Source organism: Apostichopus japonicus, chromosome 20 (genome assembly GCF_037975245.1).
Source record: "Apostichopus japonicus isolate 1M-3 chromosome 20, ASM3797524v1, whole genome shotgun sequence".
NCBI classification, from domain to species: Eukaryota; Metazoa; Echinodermata; class Holothuroidea; order Aspidochirotida; family Stichopodidae; genus Apostichopus; species Apostichopus japonicus.
The window spans coordinates 18,186,575-18,206,434 of NC_092580.1; the positions used below are offsets into that span (position 1 = coordinate 18,186,575).

Genomic DNA, 19,860 nt, shown 5'->3' on the forward strand with positions numbered 1-19,860 from the left:
TACAACATCTCTAAATATAGCCTTGAGTCCTTCGTTAATTTTTCTTGCAAAATTAAAAATATTTTAAGATGTTAAACATCTATTTTTGACACTCAAATGCAATCACTGAATGCCAATGGAATTTACTTTGATATATCTATAGCAAAGAAATGCGCAAGCCCATTGACTGAACCCCTACATAATCATGAACTGGTATGTTGAAAGAAAATTTGGGTTTGAGAACGGGCATACCGTTTGTTTAGACAGATATTTTTGAGGGGGTGGAAAGGAAGCTATATATTTCTTAAATGTAAGTAATGATACTTATCTGGTTTGATGGGGTATCAAAATATATTTTACAGTAATACAGCCTAATGAAAACTCTCACGAACACACACGCATACCGACATAAATGATAAACATTATTTACATTTCAAAAACAATTACAAGAAACAAGCAAACAAATATACTAACACAAATACTGTCCCATAATATTTAAATTTGTTATTTTACTTTTCAAGCGGTCGCCAGTCCAATGAAATAAACGTTTCACTAACTCAGTCAAATAAGATAAAATATAAATAATTAATTAATAACAATGCATAAGAAAATATAGAAAATGGAAATTATCGATCATCTATACAAGTCATGTCTATGACGAAAAAAAAAAAAAAAAGTAATTTCAAGCTTATCAAGTCTGTACTTTCCTGTTTGCTCCCAGAGGTTACAGAGATAAAGCCTCCCAACACACATACGTTATCACTCAAGATCCATAGACGTAAATGCAAAGTGACTCTTTGTAACCTCAACGAAAAAACCCACACACGCTGTGCAGTATATCACCATTTCTATTCCAAAGCCATGGGACACTAAGATAATGACATTCACATCAATATAGTTTCAAACGTGGTGAAAAATATGAAAATGAAAGGCAGTATAGAGTAGGCCTATATGTGTGTGTGTGTGTGTGTGTGTGTGTGTATATATATATATATTTATATATATATATATACATATATATATATGTATATGTATATATATATATATATGTATATGTATATATATATATATATATATATATATATATATATATATATATATATATATATATATATGTATATGTATATATTTATATATATTTATTTATATATTGAACCAGTAATGACTTGGAAAATCCATAACATTGAAAAAACTTCCAGCCTCCACCGGGATTGAAACCCGGGTCTCCTGCTTTATAAATATCGAAACTTAATTAGATAAATGTCAATAAAACGTCTTTGTGTTTTTCTTTATTTAATTTCCATTAATTAGTTTATTATTTTATCTTTTTTACCTTTTCTCTTCTGTTGAAATTACAACTGGCGTCAAATGTTTCGACATAGATTATTCGATACTGCTAAACCCATCGAGATGCCGCTCTAATGATTAAAACTGGTGCGATATAACAACATGCAGGAACAACAGACTCATTGATTTTAGTTAATTAAATGCATCAGTATGCTATTACTATTGCGGAGGTACACAACACACTTAAAATAGCGTATCAGATATGTGAAATACAATGTTAAAGTGAAAGTCATTCTCGTTTCTAACTCTTGTAAAGGGTATATAAACATTTCATAAAATATGAAGAAGGAACAAGTGTGTAGTTGCCCGTGTCCGTGAAATGTTATGTTAGTTATATTAGGATGAGGAATCTGGCTTGTAATTGTTTGATTGTCATTTTGCTATAAAATTTAGAGGAAGTTTTCAACGATTGCAATCAACTTGATTTCACCTGAAGATCAATTTAAACGGCATATAATAACTATATGCAGCCAAATGGTTGTACCGATACACATATAGATCTCCTATAGTTATGATGAGGGGGCCATTCAGTTATGTGTGACTATATTGCATGACTTGATCTTAAAAATAACAAAGTCATAAATATAGCAACAACACAAACTAACAGCTTCAATATAATTATAACCTGCAATACGGTCTTGCCATGGATGTTTTCTTTGCGCTGGTCACGTTCACACTGAGAAAGGTCACCCTAGCCCCTCTGAGATATTTTCTTTTTTATGAGGTTAACAGATATTTTGTCGCAAGAGGTTGGCTCTATGTGGCTTTGACTTATTGATGACACTCGTTTAATTACATGGAGCTGATGTGGTGTATCAAAATGAAGCAATTTTGGCCGTTCATGATCGGTTATCCAGAACTCTTACGATACAGTTTCATATGCCAGAAGATTGCTTCGGTCGAACGGACTTTCATCTTTATTTAGACTTTTAGCCAGAGAGAATATTATTTTGAATAGGGAAAGAAGATATATAAAAAAAAAATCAGAATCAGCTTCGCGTTATGTAATAATAATAATAGTAGTAGTAGTAGTAGTAGTAGTACCGTAGTAGTAGTAGTAGTGGTAGTAGCAGTAGTAGTAGTAGTAGTAGTAGTAGTAATAGTAGTAGTAATAATAATAATAATAATAACAATAATAATAATAATAATAATAATTATAATTATAATAATAATAATACACAGCAGGACATTAGGGTGTACATTCACCATTTTCCAAGTGTCACTGATCGAGGATATAGTTAGTGCACTTTGGTACGTGGGGACATTACACTAGGCAGAGTTATACAGTCTTGATGTCATAGTCCAAGACTGAAGAGTAACGTTGAGTGTTTATTTTTGTCTATGTAATACTCCTATTGAATTCTGTGTTTCATCTGAGGAACTGACATTATATGATCTAAATGTTTGACTATAGGTAGTCCAACCACTTTGATTGATTAGTCTCAGATGATCGAAGCATCATTTCTCAACAATTCAATGTGACTATGGAAGTATAGAACCGATGTTGTTGCTGTTTGTAACAACATATCAACGTTAATTTTGTACGTAACGGTAGTGTCTTCAAGTGAACTTATATGTAGTCGTGACGTCACAAACTCAACCAGCTGTCTTAATCAAACGCAATTAGCTGTAAATAATAACAACCCGCGACCACATTTCTACGCATCTTTACTTCCACTGGCTATATGCGTGCCATAAAGGCGACAGTTTGAACAGATCAGTAAAGGCTAAATGTATAAATATACATCCTTAAGTTTAACCGAATGTCTAAAGGTTGCCTCCTCGGGGAAGTAGGAAACGGAAGATGGCTCACTGGGAGAGTAAGCTTATATATATGTTTATATGTATGTATGTATGTATATATATATATATATATATATATATATATATATATATATATATATATATATATAGGCACACCTTGTTAATGAAGTAAAACAAAAAACAATGTAATTTGAAGCTTGAACAGAGCAAAGCAGGTACAAAGCATGTAGGGTTGAATTGGCAAGTAGTTGTATGAACGCGTAACTTATGATATTCATTGTACGAAGCTGAAAAAAAAGATTGGCAATTGACATTAAGCCACGAAATAAAGAGAAACACAACCATTGTTTTTTAGTTTAGTTTATCAGACAATATTCTACTGCACTATCTATACTGACAGAATGGTAACAATACATTTATTATCAAGTTAAGGTTATAACGTTCCAATGTAATACAATTTTTCATCATGATCTAGATAAGATGGTTAGCATCTCACACTCGGTTGAAAATATAGCATTCGAAAATTATATTACACCCACTGAGCTGAAATATATACACTGCCACATTCGTAAACATGCCATACGTTAATACGTCAGCGAATTGAAAGATATCTGTAGCAGTGTTGTAAACCAATTCATTTCTTAGTCAAGTCAAGTGACATGTCAGTTCTACTCAAGCCGAAATCAAGTCACAAGTTATTTTGCTTAAGTCAAGTCACATGTCATATTCATACTAGATAAGTATAGGCCTAACGCAAATCAACAGCTTATGCACCTTTGTGAAATGATCGATGCTGCGGTCCCGGTGGATGATCTGTATCATTGGACTCCAGCTGCAATGCTATTAGGCAAGTAAATTTGACAACATTAATTTCGAGCATTGCACAAAAACTGAACGTTATTCTACACCAAGTCACTTATATGCAACTCAAGTCGCAAGTCACTTGATTTTATCGCCAGTCATGTCAAGAGTCATTTGTCTGCAAGTCATGTCAAGTCACACAAGAAAAAGCAAATTGTGACTCGAGTCCAGCGGTCATTGGCCACAGTCCACAACACTTGTAGGACTATGATACATTACTAGTTATAACATAATCAAATTAACTAAATTGTGTTGAATGGTATAAATAGAATGTAATTAATGTTTCCAACAATTTTAAGTATATATATATATATATATATATATATATATATATATATATATATATATATATATATATATATATATATTTGTATGCTTTGTTATGTAAAATATAAGTTCACTAGTAAAGCTACTGAACAGCATTGCTATGAGAGTTTTAATAGCGATCAGTAAAGAAAATATACAAGAAATATATAAACATAGGCGGACTTGTAGTGAGTACATACTCGTACTCGTTGCACTCCAGCATAGTTAGCTGTACTCATATACTTGTGGGATACCTCAGTGATTTGTACTCGAATGTATTTGGAAATCTAGTACCGAATAAACATATACTAGTACAAGATTAACTACTTGCATACTCGAGCTTAAAGCTTCGTTCTACTACCAGGGAGAGGGGAGGGGTCAACTTGTACACGGACTCCACGCTAGTGTATTCGTACAACAATCCCGGTATGTAATATGCGATTTCAACCAACATTTCAAACATACACTCAGCCACTATATAGTCTAATAAATATTGTCGATTATTCTGAAGTTCATGTGATCCTAGAAAACTGCTCGGTGATTCCGACGGGAGCTTTGGCCAGATTAATGTACAAATCCGAATATAATAAAATATCTACCTACAAATGCCTTTACAGTGTTTATACAGTTAACCGTACCGATCAGTAAGCCGTGTATGCTAAACCTTCCGTAGGAATAGATCCGCATCCTGATTATATAGATATGCGAACAGGTTCACACATCGATTACACAAGTAACGAACAGGTCCGCATACCGATTATACAGGTCGGTGAACAGGGTCCACACACAGATTATATAGGTCTGCGAATAGGTCCACACACCGATTATACTGACAGGTCTGCGAACAGGTCCACACATCGATTATATAGGTCTGCGAACAGATCCACATACCGACTATGCAGGTCTACGAACTGATCTGCATACCGATTATAGAGGTCTGCGAACAGGTTCACACACCGATTATAGAGGTCTGCGAACAGGTCCACATACCGATTATACAGGTCTGCGAATAGGTCCACACATCGATTATATAGGTCTGCGAACAGATCCACATACCGACTATGCAGGTCTACGAACTGATCTGCACACCGATTATAGAGGTCTGCGAACAGGTCCACATACCGATTATACAGGTCTGCGAATAGGTCCACACACCGTGTAAGCAGGTGTAGGTCTAGATCCTTAAACCCGTAGTAATTTCAATAAAGTTTGACTAATTGCGATATGTTTCAACTAAATCTGTATGAATCTGCATGAACACTGATGAAGGTTACCATCGTCTACTCCTTGAGAGAGATCCTCATTAAACTGAGTACGTCTTTGGGTCCTGGAGGTGAATGTGTAGTTGGGGGTAAAGGTTATGAGGGTGTGTGGATGAAGGCTTCCAAGGAGGGCGCTCTAAAAGTGATATCCTGCCTTTAAACTTCTCATCACAACGGTCGGCTGTAAGAAAGGAGAGAATACGAATTAACATATATTATAAATATATAATTGCCAATCCCTTTGATCCTGATTATGATCAGACGAATAAGCAATTAAAGTATCAGCAGCCTATCGCAACAACCCTCTATCACAATAAACCCCCTCCCCCTCCCTACCATCCCCTCCCTACTATCCCTTCCCCTCCCCTCCTCGACAATGTCCTCCATAATGAAAGGCATTTACCGCCACCAAAGCGAACCCTTGAGAGCATTTGCATGTCATTACATGAATAAGTTAGTTTCAACATGGAATGTTACCGTAGTATCGATTGTACCTGGGAGTAAAAAACTCACTGCTGCTTACAGATACGGAACCAACCAATCACCAGTTGTACTTTGAGACTTCAAGCACTAATAACTCTACACACTAAAGTATATGTTGCGGTCGTACAAATGTTCCCTGCCATTAAACATACCTGCAGCAATTACACACACACATACATAACACACGCGCACAAACCCTGTCAGTTGGGGCCCTAATTGATCGATTGGCAGTCATAAAAAGTTGACGTCAGTGATCAGTCTCTCAATGTCAAAAGGGATGATTATCCCGCTGAGCCACCGAACATGTCATTAAAATCTTTGCATTGAAAATTTACACAACTCTCAACGACAACAGCAAGTTCATTATGCAGAGAATATTAACGGATTATAATGTAACAAGTAGGCCAATTTATATATATATATATATTATGAAAAGTTAGGGCGATGAAATCAGGGCCCCGACGCTGCGAAGCGGGGGGGGGGAGGGGGGGTATCAGTGGAACATACTCTGACGTCTGCCTCCCCTCCCCCTCCTGAAAACTCAAACATGTGTTGGAATCACACAGATAATGAAAACATTGCATTTTATTGGCGCATTTTCTTTCGTCCATGATGAGATCTATACAATAGCATGTACTTCGTTGATTAGTAATATTCACCAGCTTCCTCCTCTGCAGTGTATCTATATACGCCGACTGCTATTTTTAGCCGGCCTCAGGGGGTCCGATCAGTGAAAGGGAACGACAACCCACAGACCATTGCAGCAACGTAACAGCTCTATAGGATATAAAAAGACCCGCAACATGAATTTAGGGCTATATCATGCCGAGCAAACCCCGATACTGTCTAGAGTGAGTCGAGGGTATAGTACAAGCTTATATATTGTATGAACTTGTCCTACAATCCGACTAAGCGGTATTTGTATGAGTTTATGACGAGTATATATCTTCGATAGTTGTAATTTGAAGGGGGAAAAATAGGGTTTTGCAAAGAAAAGGAACAAATGGAGAAATTAATTTGTTGTTATTAGACCTAATTGCCTTACGCTAAGTGCTCGAAATTGTATCGAATTATAAACAACCAAAGTTTCAGACACTTGTAGTGATATTTGGAATACAGAGGCAGATAATTCTAATGCCGCTAAGACACTTGATTCCTTTAATATTATACCCTAGATCTTTTTTTCCTTCTTTTTTGGGGGGAGTGTCATGGTACAGTGCCACTCGTGAATCTTGTACAATCTGTAAGTATTTCAAAGTCAGTGCACTTAATTCTGCTTAGCATTACGTGTTGGTCGTTTTATAATCGCCGGATTACTTATCTGCGCGCCTTCCATGCACTTCTTGTACTTGCATCCCGGGTAGGGTCGTGGTGTTGTAGGTACGCCTCCCATGCACTTAAAATGTTGAAAACATGTTTCATAGCTCTGTGCGTATATGCCCTTGTGCTCACGTATTAATGCGCGCAATTATCATTGCATTCACTCTTCCAAATATATACATGTCGCTGCCGTCACACTTCAAGGCTATGCGTATACCATCGCGCCCACACTTCAGGTTACGCATATACCCATTTACTCACGCCTCAAGTCTATGCATACAATTGCGCCCATACTTGACTATGCATACCATAAACTTCAAGGCTATGCATACCCCTTTACTCATATCTCAAGGTTATACACGCCCTTTTTTGCACACTTCGAAGCCATAAACATATACCTGTTTCTCACACTTCAAGAGGCTGTACAAACCTTTGAATTATACTCCGAGGCTATGCAATCCCTTGTTCTTATATTTCAAACTTATGCAAAGTTATGCATATAAACTTGTTTTCACACGTCAAGGAGATACGTACCCATGTACTAAGACATCAAGACTCACACACATGTATTATCAGCTCGTGCACAAAGGTTGTATAGCATACCGTACGTTCATACCATTCTACAGAATTTCTACTTATGTCATCATGTAAGTATTACTTCCAGCCTCTCATCACGAACCAGAAGGTTTTCCTGTTACAACTATACTACCACGTACGAGCAGATAGCCATACTACGGAAAACTGGTGTAGATATAAAAAATAAAAAAAATATTTAAAAAAAAACCCCTTTATGACAGCCTGCTTCCCTGCACGTTAGCAGATATTCAATACTGTCCTAAAGGATTTCTGCTTGTCTTTGTTTATCTTTCGAGGCAAACGAACTCAACAATTCAGAGCTCTTATCAACTATGAGTGCTTCGTCGTAAATCTGTTTGCTTGCTCAAAACGTCACATGGTCAGGTCCCTTCCAAATTAAAATTTCGGTCATTTAATTCTCGAGACACCTCGGAAATTTTTGTACTGACGCCATACAAAGTTAATGTCTTTACTTCAAGTGTCTATATAGTGGGGGGGGGGGGGAACCCTACATATTCATTAGTGATATTCAAAGATCTTATTAGTATGAATGACTAGAACATGGGGCTCAAGAAAAGAAGAAATATGCAAAAAGAAAAAAAGAGAGGAGGGAAGACAAAAATTATAATACATTTTTTAAAAAGTTGTGTGGTTGGATAGAAGGGCTTGTTAGAGGCAAATGATGATGATGGTCTATTTTTTTCTTCTATTTTATCAACTTTGTTATGGAAGATGACGGCGCATGTTACCTACACGCGTAGCTAAGAGTTTGATGCACTGATTTAAGCTTAATTTAACGGATAAAACTGTTAACAGAAACTGTAAATTGAGGAGAAAACGTATGTTTAACACGGATTGTGAAAATGTAAGTGGGGATGTACTTAAAAGAGTCAAACCTTACTACAGTTAGCAAAATCTGTCTTAACGCGTGCATGTAATCGATGAAGACTCTATTTGGGCGAGCGTTGAACACACATGTGGTAAGACACTATACTTGTTCAGATAGTTTATTTCGATAACACGCGATACCATGTTTATAATATGTTGCTTCATGTGTGAATATGACAAACTTAGAATAATAGTTGGCAAACTAACATTATCGATATCGTTATCAATGTTACTATAGAATTATCGTCATCAATAGTGTTATCGATATAGATCAACATTATCGTTATCGTCATCACTATCGGTGTCGTTAGCAATACCATCAACATTATCGTTATCGTCATAAGGCATCGTAATCAATGTAATTATAACTATCATTATCGTCATCAATACGGGAATCGTTATCAATATTATTACAACTTTCATTATCATCATGACTATAAATCAACGTTATTACAAGTATAATTATCGTCATTAATACGGGTATCGTTATAATATTATTGCAATTATCATTATCGTCATCACTATCGGTATATTTAGCAATACCATCAGCATTATCGTTATCGTCTTTATGTATCGTAATCAATGTTATTACAACTATCATTATCATCATCAATACGGGTAACGTTATCAATATTATTACAAGTTTCGTTATCGTCGTCACAATCGGTATCGTTATCAATATTATTACAATTATCGTTATCGTCATCAATACGGGTATCGTTATCAATATTATAATAAACTATTCTTATCGTCATCACTATCTGTGTCGTTATCAATATTAATACAACTATCGTTACCCTCGTCACAAGCGGTATGATGCCATCGTTAACAGTGTTATTGAACTATCGTTATAACCATCACTATCGATATCGTTATCAATATTAATTATTACAATTGTCGTTACTTTTATCGTTATCATTATTGCAACCGTAACTGGTATCCTTCACTTTATCGTTAAACGTGCATGCGCTGGGCTTGTGAATATAAATTCTTCTTGAAGTTATTATTCATCTGCCTCCAAAGGCTGTAATGGGGGAGAAAACATAATGTTGGCCATAAAAGATTACTATGAACACGTGATAACATGTTAAAAGTTATCAATTTCAATTAGTCATTTAAAAGTTCGTGCATATTTATGAATAATATACAATTGCGTGCTTTGTAAATGCATGGAAGTATTGGTACGATATGCATATAACCTACGCGCTCTATACGGTGCAGCACGTATACACGACTGACGCTGCATATAAAAAAAACCTAGCCAGTCTATCACCAATGACACACAAGGAGGATAATGCATTTAAGACGCAGATTTTTTCCATATATGCCCTAGAGTAACATTTCAGCCGTTTTATAGTTCTTCATTTGCATCAGCGACTGACGGAACTGTTTCAGAAAGTGTTTAGAAAGCTTTCATATCTAAATAAAAAAAAAACCTATCACACACATTCTTTTATCTTTTAAGCATCACCTGAGGTGTTCATGCTAAGTTTGAAAGGGAAACATAGGAAAATAAAAAAACCCAGCTACGTGAAGGTTTCTTTAAATTATAAGAGCTATATTGACAAGGTTAGGGAATAGGGAGCGATTTATCTTAGTCAATGTATAGTAAGCCTCATCATGAGTGTTTGGACTCCCTGAAGATACACATTCGATGGAAAACGAAAGCAAACGCATCGGCAAAATGTTGGCCGAAAAGGGATGTAAATGTCGTTCAAGTAAGTCCATAAACGATCTTATAATGAGACTCGGTATCAAACGGTCTTTAAAATGTCAGGTTTTCTGGAGACCTTGTATGAGGGAAGTGAATATGATAGTACCCCTCGCAATTACAAATACGAGAGCGCTTTCGGGCTAATATCTTTTTTCGAGGCCTTTTAGTGCTTTATTTTGGACAAAACCTCCGAGAAATCGTTCACCCTGTTGGCATATAGAGGGCAGCCAAGCATCAGTTTATCTGTAGAACTATTGGCTGTATATCATACTCCGAGTGAACGTCCATGAACCATTCGACGAATGAAGGATTGTAAAACATTGACGATCAATCAAACTTAAAGATGGCGCTGCACCATAAGTTATGCGAAATAGTTTGGTAATTATGTTATGCGCATCAAAGTCATTTTGTGCTTACAGAAATATCTCAACTCCACACAATATTTTCAAAGTTCAACGCATTGTCACCATTTTTGGTAATGGCCACTGACACATACTGTTGCAAAGCACGCGCTCAAAATAATCCTTAATGATAACACAAAATAATAATAGATATTAACACGTTTCACCTTCAGTTTATAATGTTAAAATAGGTTGATGTGATTATGTTGGCTATGATGCATCTGCAGACATGCTATTTCATTTTTTCATATTGATTGAATATAGCGGCCTTAAGACAAATCCCCCACCTCCCCCCCCCCCCAACGCCATCTGTGTTCACTGCGATGGACTAATATTACATACCGTAAGTCTTTGGTGGTTTCTTTCCTGCCTCTCTTTGGGCAGGAGGAGTCCTCTTCTTCTCTGAAGATGCTTGTTTTGGTGTCCGCTCTGCCGAGTTCTTTCTGGATGTCTTTGCCATTGCCTCTCGTGTGGCTTCGTTGTAGATACCCATTCCGATTTTGTAAGTTATGTTGATCCACTTAGTAGCCTGCAATATGACAGAAACGGGGGTAAAATCAATTCATCAACTTGTTATTCGGTAAATAGTGGCAGACAGCCACCTTTGCGTACTCGGGAATGAGGGGGGAGGGGGATGTTAGGTCGTTCGGGGAAAGGGTCAAAGCAAAATGGGTGATACTTAGATAGAAAGCGATGCTTTATTTTGCAATAATTGAAACGCCATCGAGGACTTTCAATTTTTTTAGGTTAAACCGCAAACATTTTTGTAATATTTTTTGTAAATGTCAGCGGGAATGTTTGTGGGTGGGGGGGGGGGGTAATACATAGTTGCGCCCGTAGTTGAGCTAAAGAATTTCTTTGCTTAATTTATCTTTATTTCTTGGATATATGTATAGTCCAAAACGTTTGACGACGGTCAACATGAATTTAAGATCTTCCTGCAGGTCTCTCCTTACAATGTGATGGGCTCTGGTTCTTATATCATGTATTTTTCTTCTTAGGAACCCTGTTGTAGACGGCCTTTTGAATATAGGAATGCTGAATACTTTTCGCAGTCGTTCCAATTAAGTCCTGGTACTATAGTTTCCTTAACTATATTATTGACTTGAAATACTATAACTTCGAGGTTCTAACAGAATATGTTTCTTTGCTTTTCTCCCCTTAAATAAAATGACGGTGTTAAATGTACCAGTGGAGTGTGGATGCGCCCCCCACCCCACCACGTCCTTCCAACACCTCCATCGTCACTTATAGCTGTACCGGCATCAGTCGGGGATTTTTTTAACTTACGCCACTGTTCCGTGCAGGACGCCCGTCCGTTAAGTTTTAATGATGCACCTAACTCAGTAGTTAGTATTTTAAATTTAGCCCGTTCAACTTTGGTAATCCTGTGCAAACCACTAGATTACATAACGTGTAAAGGTGTATATTTGGAGTACATCTGGACTAGCGACATTTGCATTAAGATATTTCACAAAATTCTTCCGTTAGTACCGCAAAGCTATATCACATGGTGATCATGTAAGTTGCCACATCGCGATTAAGTTACGGCAAAGCCGTTAAGTTACGGTATTGCGAAACAGGTACCCCATTGCAATGTTACCGTCTTTATACCTAACATTATGTATGCGCGTACCTGCTATTATAAAATATGCTTAACCCTGTCTCAAGGCTGTCGACCCCTCCCCCCCCCCTCTGCCCACGTCAGCTCTCAACCGCCCAATCCTACCATGATCATGAAGGCTGGTTTAGCTGCTGTTGAGTAAACAGCTGCTGTCGACTAATTTATGCTTAACTTTATATAGCAGCAATAACTGCAACAATGACTCCATGTATAGGCACTTGGACAGTCCTGGTAATTTTGCTAGAGTCCTATTTGTAGATTTTTCATCTGCATTCAACACCATCCTTCCACACATCTTAGTTGACAAAATGTGTGGTTATGGAATCAACTATAATCTGACAAAGTGGGTGTTGGACTTCCTGACAAATAGGACACAGAGAGTATTTGTGAATGGCAGAGTTTCTAGCGATATTGTGATGAATACTGGTGCCCCACAAGGTTGTGTTTTATCACCCGTTCTTTTCACCCTCTATACTTCTGACTGTCGCAGCACACAACCCAACACGCATATTGTTAAATTTGCTGACGACACATGCATTTTAGGTCTTATTGAGAAGAATGGTGACGAAACCGGGTATAGGCATGAAATATCCACCTTTACGAATTGGTGTGACGAAAACAGATTACAACTGAATGTGTCTAAAACAAAGGAGCTTGTTGTTGATTTCCGGTGTAGGGGGCACCAACTAGAGAGAACTGAAATAAGGAACGAGCCAAGTAGAACAAGTCCATTCTTATAAGTATCTGGGAGTTTCCATTACTGATAAATTAGAGTGGGGTGAACATGTTAATACTGTCCTGGCCAAAACTAATCAACGTATGTTCTTTCTACGGAAGCTCAATTTATTCAGACTAGACGCCTCTCTCATTTCTTTGTTTACAATGCGGCCATCGAGACCATTATTACATTCTGCTTGGCTGCATGGGGTGGCGATACGACTGCTAGAGACATGGCTAAGATGAATACACTTGTTAGAAAAGCGAGGCGAGTTTGCCGGTCTGATGATCTCAGATCAGTAGATGAGCTGCTTGTCAGGGTAACTAAAAGAAATATTATGTCAATTACGTCGTCGGAACATCCTCTAGGAAATCAGGTTGAGTATAGCAGTCGAACTGGCAGGCCAATTGTCATCAGATGCCGGACAGAAAGATACAGACGTTCGTTCTTGCCAAGGGCCATTCTTAGCCTTGCCAATGAGTTTTGTAGGAAATAGGGTTTTTCTTCTTTTTATATGCCAGTACATGGATTTTTTATTGTCTTAAGAAATGTATATATTATAAATCATATGTTTTGATGTATTTATGACTGTTTTATGTATGTTATACTGAGATGGAGTGAACTCCAATTCCTTTTATGGCCAATAAAGATTCTTATATCTTATAAACGGATAGGCCTCGCCCGTATTAACTTTTTGGGTGCTAAATCTGAGTCACTTCTTAGAAAAATTGAATTATTATATAGAATATACCGATATACTTTGAAACCTTTCAATCATTATTTTACTTGCAATCTATAGACAAAACAGAATCATCTTTGTGACGATTTGATGTATTAAACGTAATTCAGGGTAAGTGCATTATACAGGGGGTTCAATTTTCTTGGTCTAGTTGTTCTCGACCCGAGACTTCGATTCCTGAGTGTCCAAGTCCGAGTTCTGATTAGGCATAGAAGAGTCCAAGTCCTTGAACCCATGGACTCGAGTGCAAATAACAATAGGCTACTGAAGATTGTTACCATTACAGGCATATGCAATGTCGAAACGGCAGAAAATTAATATGTGCGAAAATATAATCTTAACATACCGATCCCACTTATGCCAACCGTATTGTCAGGTTTATTAATTTCAAGGAATTGTTAGTAGAATAATAACCTTGTACATGATTGCCGAAAAATGCCTACCACAGACAGAGCAATGGCTCGGGTCATAGAGACGTTATTAGAGGACGCTATTGATTAATGCTTCAATACTTGTTAACTTGTGTTTCTAACATTTTGTAGGTAACATAAATGCCTACGATATGAAACTGCTTGAAAGGCTTCACTGATATAAAATTGTTCTGAAGCCTATAATTTACAAATTACCGTAATTTGCGGTTTGGGACAATTTCTTCCCCAAACTTGAGTCGTCTTCATGACCGATTGAAGCATAGGCTAGCGCTAGGCCTGGTCTACACTAACCCCAAACCTACTTGCCCCCATCCCCCCCCCCCCCACCTTCGGTATATAGGTAAAATCGGGAAATTTAATTCATTTTGAGTGTCAAGAAAAATTAATGGCCCATCTCAACCCACACCCCCTGCGTCAGCAAATGTTTATATTGTTAGGGAGATACCCTACCTTAGGTCATCATGGTGTTAAACGTATTGATATGAAAGGAATTTCATCCTAAATCAATGTTAAACCCATATTAACATTACAGAGATGAATACCTAGACATGCAGTTGCAGCATCACATTGACAACTGCATAACTCATAAGCCTTCAGGCTAGGTATTGTTTACAAAAAAAAGTTTCTTAAATACTGTATCTCAGTCGCTTCTTCTTCTCTTTTTTTTCCATTCCAACTCTTTTCAGTGCGAAGACAATTTATATGTACCCATTCCATAACCCCTCTTCACGCCCCACTACATATATATAAGCTACGCCGTCTCACCAACGTTTTTGGAAAGATAGGCCTAGACTTTCAGAAATGTGATATGAAGTGCAAATGATAACACGTGAATGTGGTTTAGCATGGATGGAATATAAAAAGGCCAACTATCGACTTCCAATCTTAACAATTATACCGCTAAAATTACGCAGTGACCTGGTTGAATAATTGAATAAGTATCTTCAGATCGGTAGGCCACAATAACACAATCACTATAGTGACACACCACCGGTGTGCACCCCAGCCTATGAAAGTTATCAGTTTCGCGAAATCCATTGAAGTATGCATGATGAAAAAAAATACATAAACTGATAAGGAGGCTAGGTGCCAAAACGCATAAATTAATGAAACAATATATAAAGAAACGGTATTAAAATACACCAAGCTGTACAACAAAATTGATTAAATTGAGCGTCACTTACCGAAGTATCCTTTTGGTACAAGCTAGAGGCCTATGCAATATAAACACAAACAATATATATATACAGTACTGCACTATAGTGTGCGTCATTACCTCTGACCCCAACACCTTGACAACGCTACAGGTGGATTTGGTAATCAATATCGTGACTTGTGTAACAGTCATCCGACTGCGGTTCAAGGGCTGTTATTGACTAACATAAGAAACAATTAGGCATCTTTTGTCGTTCGAAAGTTAACGATTTTCTCCTGTTGTAGGCTAACGCGATTACAGTCAGATATGTGTTTAATTTTTACACCAGACTGGTTTAACAAAAAAATGTTGTAATGTTGGATCAGTTGGATCATAGAGCTAGCTACATGGTTGGATATAGACTAAGTGCCTTTTTTTGGACGACGTGAAGGAATCGTTCGAAGACCGTAAATAAATTGAATGATTATATCTCACTGAAAACGTTCACTTCTTGTCTCCCAGTGAAACTTTGCCACCCCTAACCCTTTCGATCATAAACTCAAACATTTGTCTCGTATGTAGGCCCTATGGAAGCGCACAATAGGCCTACACTTTTCAGTTTTTTTTCCACAAAAGTTCCAGATGCGGTTCGTGTATACTTTTCCCGGATGAAGAGCTACGAGTTCCGTTTGTATCAAACTATACTTTTACTTGGGCGGAGATAGACTTTATCTTTTAGGGGCCCAACACTTTTCTGTTGGGGCCGGCATAACCTATTTTCTATAAAACAAAATTTTCTGACATGTTGTTACGCGAACAACATATAGTTGGGGGATAAACCCCCTCCCATCCGTAGCTGCACCACTACGTTTACTCCAGACTTCACTTGATCCCCTGATCAGTCATATAGTGGCTGAAGTACATTCATTGGAAAAAACAACGGTTGCAACCCCTCACCCCTACCCCCCTCCCTCCTGGAAAATTGAAGTAGGCCTACGATTGTACAACAAGGAACCAATAAATGTGATCTCTCGCTATAGGGTTACCGAAACTAGTTTAACAATCATAGGAAACCCGACCGAAATGTGCTTGACTAGTTTTTTTATTATCTGCAGACGACCATGTTTAGCCTACAGGTGCTACTACTTACTAGTGAAGAAACCATAATAATATATGTATACTTACCAACTTTGAAATATCTTCTGCTGTTTTCATCAAAACTGGTACAAGATTCACCACGGCGCCCCACAAAGCGACTTCTCCGGTGTTTAGTCCTCGAAACTTCTCCAAAGTCTTGAACTTATGGAGATCAGTGAATTCGTTATTTTCATCCACAAATCGTGCCCAGAATTCAGTCTCTTTCAAAATGTTACTGTTTGTTTCCCACTGTTTGTCGTGGACAGTAAGTTCATTAATAGGCTCACGAATCCAGTCGTTTACTCGTTGAACCAGTTCCTGGAGTTTCCCCATAAGCGACAGAAAACATTCCAAAAGAATTGTAAAATGAGTGATCCGTTCCTCGCCGTCTAAACTTTTGGAATGTTCCAAACATTCTCGAACCTTTATAAATCAAAAGGAATCATGAAAGGTTCTTCGAAACAAAGACTAAGAATATTTATGTTTTATCTTATTACATCTTATGTCATTAGGTGGGTGGTATGAACTAGGAGGGGGTGTGTATGGGGGGGGGGGAGTAATTGTGTCTTCCACCATCATAACACTAAAATATAGAGATGTTAGGAAGGACAAAACATCAGATGATGAGCGGAACTTTGCCAGTAAGTTCGGTAACACTGTATGCATGATTGTAAGTTTCATGGATAATTAAGGAAAAAGATGTGGCCCGGTAAAGACTATACATGGGGGGGGGGGGCACGGGAAGGCCATATGAGTCGGAGAAGAGACTTCGGAGCTTGACTTTTATAGAGGATCATTTATTCCTGTGTGATCCATAATTTCTCTATATTTTTAATGTATAGAACGGATATGTACAATTATGCAGTTATGCTTTGACAGATTGTCTTCGTAGTGTGGAAGGGGTGGATTGGGGTGGGGGGAGGGTTAAGAAAGTTGTTTAAAAGATATCACCTACCCTCACTTTTTTATAATGAATACTAAATTGCTACATGATGTCATTTCTTTACCATATAGATTTGTTGTCGATTTCAACCTTCAGTTTTCCTACCTGCTGTATGGAAACAACGCTAGGACCATAGGTGGTATTTTGTCCATTCGGTGAACGTTGTAACGCATCAATGAAGCTTCTGGTTTGGCTATATAGTTTCTTGTATTCCCCATTTCGCATCTTTCCTATCTCTTCCTTCAACTGCACGGTTGCCTCCTGTACGAATTGGATTTTTGTCGCTGGATCTGTTGTCGCCATGGCGATATGGAACTAGTTCAAGACCAATTTAAAACGAAGTGCACTTTTCGGAATGACGTCTTCTCTTGCTTAATGAAACAATCTTTAGAGATGGAATAGAATTTACAAAGAGATATGACACCTCAATCTGCTCATAGTATATATTATTTACTGCTGGTTTTAAGTTTTCACTGACGAAAAGCAGACGCAAATCACTAAGAGCTTTTCTCGTCGTTTTCTCTAAACATTTTCCTTTCATTTAGTCTGGATGTCACTTTGAATCTTCATAACAGGTTTCATATAATTAGCTAACATTTTCTCAACTGCGTCAAACAGGTTATATTTAGAAAGCAGGACGTCTTCCTTTATTATTACGTCATTATACTGATGGGTATAACATATATAGCTCGCACAGAGAACTCGGATAACAAAGCACTACAAGGCAGCAAACAATAAGAATTATCACATGCTTGGTGGTAGTATATGTTAGAATTACGAATATTAATAAAAATGCCAAAATACTCAACCTTGACGGATCACTTGCAATATAAGAGACAGAAAATGCTGCATTATATATGCCTCGGTAAATGACACTTTCAACAAAACATGGATTTCCCCATGCACACTGCCTCTTTGCAACAGAACTCTATAAGGTCTAGGGAACCTATAGAAACAACATTGTCCTAACTCTATAAACACCCGTAAAGGCATTAGAAATCATGCAAACAAAACTGCAATTCTCATCAAAATCCATCACTATTCTTTTCTTAATTCTAGTTACATTTATGAATGAACAATAGCTAATTAATTATGGACATTGATGTTGTAAAGGGATTGACTGCCTAATTTCCTGTTACGTTATTCCTTTGTTTGTACAACCTTCGTTTCAAGCACACTGAACACTGGTTTGTGGCCTAATGTAATTTGTTTGAAATATTTTTTGTCTAATTCTTATATAGGCCTAGCTATTGTGACGCAATTATTGAAAACCAGTTGCATCATAAGCCTTCTATGGGTACCAGTAAAACAGGTTCAAAGTTAATTTTCCATTTCACTAAATATACACTATACAGCTCATTATCTTTTTGTTTTTTTCTCGCATGATTGTGAACTTGTTTACATAGTTATTACATAGATCAATACGTCACTCTATAGCGGTGATATGTAAGCGGGCTGTAAACATATTAATAGGTACCGTAAACTTACCAGCCCTTGTTCATCCGTATACCTGGCTTATATGTTTATACAATATATTTAAAAATATTGTATCCAGTGTCTCCGGATCCAATATGTGAAATACTCCGTAAAATCCAATTTTCCGATCTTTCTGTGAACTTGAACAGGTCATGCAAAGAACTACACAGTTTATCAAATGGACGTCGTACGGTACAGCTGAAACGTATGCGAATATGAATAAGTCATACGGTATCCATGAACAATGTACGGTACCATATCATAGCACATGCGCTAGTCAGTAGTGCAGCTCACTAACTATCATTGATTGAGGTGCGCGACCCTTCCCTAGCAACCGTTCTAACAAGGACTGCTTCATTAGCAACCGTCAGTTTACGATTGTTATTACCTTCAAGTTGATGTTTATGGCCGGTTAATTTATATCATATGTCTAACTTGGAAACACGTCAAGCCTGTTGCCTGCCAGGGCTGTGTTTATTAAGAAATATAATTATCTCCGCGTCCATATGGTCTATACTACACATCACATATGGAATCTGAACTTTTCAATCAACAAGTTCGGATTTGTGTATGATAATCACGTGTAAATATAAGGCACATTTCATATTGATTGACGCATTATGAATTAATATACACCTTCTTAGAAGAATGTTTATCTTGTTTGATTTGTTGTGTGTGTGTATAGTAATGGTGCAATCAGCTAATAATGTGCTCGTTTCGTTTGATGAATTATTATATATTAATTTGACGTAAATT

The 19,860-nt window shown here is 37.3% G+C and overlaps 1 protein-coding gene across 1 annotated transcript; it reads right to left on the bottom strand.

Annotated features, from left to right (window-relative positions):
* Positions 1–4,310: 4,310 nt before the first annotated feature.
* LOC139961654 (uncharacterized) lies at positions 4,311–19,386 on the bottom strand. Its single transcript, XM_071961020.1, has 5 exons — positions 19,117–19,386; positions 17,734–18,013; positions 16,734–17,108; positions 11,244–11,430; positions 4,311–5,700 (listed from the first exon to the last, which is right to left on the bottom strand). The coding sequence occupies exons 2-5, from the start codon at positions 17,929–17,931 to the stop codon at positions 5,561–5,563; spliced, it is 900 nt and encodes a 299-aa protein (XP_071817121.1). The 5' UTR covers positions 17,932–18,013; positions 19,117–19,386; the 3' UTR covers positions 4,311–5,560.
* Positions 19,387–19,860: the final 474 nt, after the last annotated feature.

What these genes read in the sequence shown, in the direction of transcription:
- LOC139961654 (XM_071961020.1), bottom strand. Translation starts at nt 17,931, where the DNA reads ATGGCGACAACAGATCCAGCGACAAAAATCCAATTCGTACAGGAGGCA. An exon ending in CAGAAGATATTTCAAAGTTG is followed by an intron (nt 11,431 to 16,733) that starts GTAAGTATACAT and finishes GTCATATTGCAG; the next exon opens with GCTACTAAGTGGATCAACAT. An exon ending in GAAACCACCAAAGACTTACG is followed by an intron (nt 5,701 to 11,243) that starts GTATGTAATATT and finishes CCTTTCTTACAG; the next exon opens with CCGACCGTTGTGATGAGAAG.